This window comes from Malurus melanocephalus, unplaced genomic scaffold, assembly GCF_030028575.1.
Source record: "Malurus melanocephalus ecotype Western Australia unplaced genomic scaffold, MMel_1.1 scaffold_683, whole genome shotgun sequence".
Classification (NCBI taxonomy): Eukaryota; Metazoa; Chordata; class Aves; order Passeriformes; family Maluridae; genus Malurus; species Malurus melanocephalus.
In genome coordinates, this window is record NW_026623915.1 from 288,279 (window position 1) to 292,637 (window position 4,359).

The following is a 4,359-nucleotide window of genomic DNA, read 5'->3' on the forward strand; positions in this document are numbered from 1 at the left end:
GGGCACCCAGGGCTATCAGGACATGCACGGGGCACCCAGGGCTACCAGGAGATGCACAGGGCACTCAGGTGCGGGCAGGGCTTGTGCAGGGAGCCAGTGCCCCCTCCTGGTATTTGCAACCACTGCTGCAGCAGGATGGCACGGCCAGGCTGGCACACAGCCCCGCAGCGCCTCTGCTCTGCCCCGGCCTCTCCTCAGGTCTTCCCCCTCCTCAGGGCTCAACCCCGGGACACACACCTATCCTGCCAGTTTGGAGAAACAGGGACCAAGGAGGGACCCATGTGGCTTCAACCCTGGGATGAAGAAACCTGAGACTGACAGYGTCCACAGGAGGGCACAAAATTCCTACAAATCTATTAATTTTTATAGTCCTCCCCCAGGATGGCCGATGTCCTCCTTGGTGCTGGTAGCACAGCAAGCAGGGTAGGGGGAATCTCCATATCTGTGAGCTGAGGTCACTTTTCCCCCTTTTCCCAAAGCACTTCCTGCAGCCCAGTGGGGCTCCATGGTCAAGCAGAAGCAGGGATGGGACCCACCAGCCCAAAGCACATCACTCAAACTCATCASAGCACAGACACATGCAGCACCACGGTGTGCGTGGGATTTTGGGTGGGGGGGGGCTCAGAGCAGTAGCCAGGTGCAGGCAGCCAGATGTGGGGTGCACAGTGCCAAGATTCCCTGCATCCCATCTCACCTCGGCACTGATGCTGTGCCGGGCATGCTGAGAACGCCACACATGCAGGAACACACCATGCACATGCATCGCTCTCCTGAGACCCCAAATGGTGCTTTTCACACCAAAAAGCTGCTCTCAGGAGAGGATCCCCAGCTCCTGTCCACACTCCTGCCAGGAACTGTGGGGATGGTGTAGCAGCAGGATCCCAGGATCAGCATCACCAGCAATCACAAGTGGCTCAAGGACCCTTTAAAGGGGCTGCCCATACAGCAAAAGGGCCTGTAAAGGCTTAGGCATCTTGTGCTGCAGCAGCCCCCTGTTTGCCTCACATCTCCYCCTAAACACATCTATCACAGCTCCTCCTCTCCCTTGCAGCCTTCTCCAGTGCTGCTACTAGACCAAGGTACAGGCAGGATGTGAAAGCCCCCATGGAAAAAAAAAAATGGTGCCTCCCTGCCAAGAGGAGCTGGGCATCTTCAGGAGGCTAAAATAGAGGATTTGAGAGGGGATCTCCCTTTTTTATTTACCACAGCCCCCACACTTTTGCTACTACACGTTAGTGGCATTGCTTGGGRCAACAGGATGGGGCCGGGAGAGATCTTGGTGTCACCATCCACCCRTGGTGGGTCCTTAGAGGATGGTACTGTGGTCCTGCATCTCTCTGGGTGAGGATGCAACTGTCACCACATCCTCCAGAAAGGAGCTGGGTTGCTATGGAGACCCCAGCGCATGTGCAGCCCTTCCAAGATGGGAATTTGCTCTCAAGACTTCAYATTAAAAATAAACTGTAAACAACTGCTAAAGCCATTCAGTACCAATGGATGAGGAGCCTGTGGCAGGGGTGCTGATCACTGTCAGGCACCAAGTCTAGACCCCATCCCTRTGCCATCCCCTCTCATCCTCCCAGCTATCCCTCCCATTTCAGCCAAAGGGCCTTGCTTTGGGGGTCTCCCCTCCAATAGACAGGGTAATTCTCCTCCCAGGAGGAATGGCACTGAAGGYATGCTGGGCTCTGCCATTCTCCATGTGCCCACTCAGTCTGAGCCATGGGTGAAGGACAACTCTAACCACACCCTGACAGGACCCTGAAYGTGCTCAACAACACAAAGCAATCCYGCAAAACCCAGMGATTCCTTCAYGTCTGCATGGAGTTYRGATGCAGGGGGAGCTGCCTCCCTGGTTCAATGACCAGTGCTTGTCCATCCTGCCTGGCAGGACAAGCCACCGTGAATATTTTAGGAAGCTCTCCTGTAGCTGGGATCYCCTTAGCAGGAGACTTTTGGAGGCAGTGGGAGTCAAGAGCAGGTGGAGAATGGTGGGCTGAGGGAGATGCCAATATGTTCTGCAGCAGGAGGTGATTCAGAGGCACTCCAGAGGCACCACCTTATCTCCCCAGCAGAACCCATCAGGAGCAGCCTAAAGGCATGGCCGGTCCTGGGCTCTTCTCCAGCCACAGAGGTCACTCCACTTTAGTTATAGCAAAAAWAATAGTGTGGAGCTATAATTATGGTCTGGTCTTAGTTCACCTGCAAGTTGAACCTGCACAAAACTGTTGTAAGAGGGCACAGAAATAGCTCTGCCGTGGCTTTCCAAGCTGCAGGAAGAGTTGACTGTCACATGAAAAAATACCTGTGCCAGCACTGTTTGCAGCTGAACCAGGGACAGAGGTGCCAAGGCTGCATTTGGGAGCACCATTCAAGTATTGCAACAGCAGTGGGATGGGAGACCATGGGCTGCTGCTCCCAGGGTGTTCTGCCCATCTCTCTGCCCACTGGCACAGTGCAGACACCCAGACTGCCACAGCCCATCACACCCCTCAGGAAAGGGGCCAGGAAAACACCCATTGCAGCCCTCGGTGCCCTGGTGTGCAGCCAGGTCCTCCTGTCAGAGCTGACTCCAGCCCTACTGGGCATCAGCTAAGGAGGAAACAGCAGTCCTGAACCACAGCCCAACATTTCACACCAAAGGCAATAAGGCACTCAAATCCCCAACACCAGCACAGCTCAGCTCTGAGATGGGTGAGGCCATGGGCACCAGTTTTAGTCAGTCACAGAGTCAGCATGTCACAGCTCCATGCACTGAAAACTGCTCCCCTACTCCTACAAAGCCTGAAACCTGGAAGAGCCCCAGAGGCTGCCTGTCCCACTCCTGTCCTTGGAGGTCCTGGGCTCCCACGGTGCTGGCAGGGCCACATGCAACCACCAGAAGAGGATGCACGTAGAGCAGGATGGGGTTGCCAGCCCAAAACCACCCCGCAGCTGAGGAGAGTGGGGTGAGAGGGAGAAGAGCAGCCATTTGCACAGAGATACAGCTGCCATGGATAGAAGGAAGTGGATGGGGTACTGCTGGGGTGGGGGGCTGCCCTGAGGCACAGAAACTACCAGAGCTGCAGAGGTGCATTGTAAGTGTGCAGGCAGAGGGGTGGAGAGTGGTGCACCTACCACTGGGTGAGAGCTGCTTCTGGACGCAGTGTCCGTGGTCATCCTCCTGGAAGGGGGGCAGGCAGGGCCCGCAGGCACCTGACCCTGGTGGGCAGAACTCTCGGCGCTGCAGGGCACAGTCCAGGCTCCGGGGACATGATGCTGCTGTGGGGACAGGAGAGAACAGCTCAGGAGGAGGAGAGGGGTCAAACATGCCCCAGGTCTGYTCACGGACTCTTGGAGTGGGATCCAGCTGCCCCAAGCTGCCCATGGCTGCTCCTGCTGCAGCTCCCAGCTATCGATGGGCTTCACCACAGCTGCCCCTTGACATGCTTTGCCTCCACGAAGCCATTGCAGGCTGCCATTGACAACAAGCAAAGGAGTTGGACTCAATGATCTTCATGGGTCCGTTCCAATTCGAAATAGTCTGTGACTGCATGACCTGCACAAGGCAGTTTGCTGCCTGCAATGAAGAGCATGCAGTGCCCATCCTCCCACCCAGCCCTAGGGTGCCAGCGTCTTGTGGGACACCCCATGGTAGTGYTGCAGGACACTGAGCCCTGCAGAGYGGGCAGTGACCWGAATCCCYRCTCCTGCCTGTCCTGCACAGGGTGATGAAATCCAACCAGCACAAACCAATGCTTGTGTGRTGACTGTCAAACCAAAAGTCCCAAACCAACTCCCCCAAAGCCTCAGTGGGGCTGTGACAGTGTTGGCACCAGCACTTAGGCTCCCATCCCTTCAGCACTGCCTGGGAGCCAGCCCTCACTGGTGCTGCACTGCACCSCAAACCTTGCTCACAATTTSATGGAGCATCTCATGCCCATGTCARCCCCAGAGAGTCTCTACTCCCTGGGTACAGGCATGAGTCCCCTCAGGCTCCAGCCTCACCAGCCCACTGTGCTATGGCAGTGCCATCATGCCAGGGTCTTCACCCCAAGTGATCTCAGACCAGTGGGACCTCTGTGGAGGACACAAGGTCCCTGTGTACCACACAAAGCTGAGTCCTGGACCAGGTGATGGTGTCAAATCATAGACAGAGCTGGAGAGAGGAACTGTGACCAGACAGGACAGTGACATGCAGGGCCAGTATTCAGATGCCATGTGCGGCAGTGGGCTCTGGGGAGCACCGGCTTTGACGGTGACATTGCTGGTCCTGCTGCAGTCTGTCCCTCACAAGCTGGTGGCAGTGTGGAACCAGGTGCCCTTCAGCGCACCCAGTGCTCAGACTGGCCATAACTGTTCAGGAGGAAGAGCTGGATG

The 4,359-nt window shown here is 56.5% G+C and overlaps 1 protein-coding gene across 3 annotated transcripts in view; it reads right to left on the bottom strand.

Annotated features, from left to right (window-relative positions):
• Positions 1-4,359, bottom strand: part of NPDC1 (neural proliferation, differentiation and control 1) — a 24,075-nt gene that overhangs the window by 6,935 nt on the left and 12,781 nt on the right. For 2 of the 3 annotated variants that reach the window (XM_057384079.1, XM_057384077.1), the window contains exon 2: positions 3,118-3,261. In XM_057384079.1, the coding sequence (XP_057240062.1) occupies positions 3,118-3,261 (144 nt within the window). The remainder of the gene's footprint in view (positions 1-3,117; positions 3,262-4,359) is intronic. The other variant, XM_057384078.1, reaches the window with a different exon arrangement.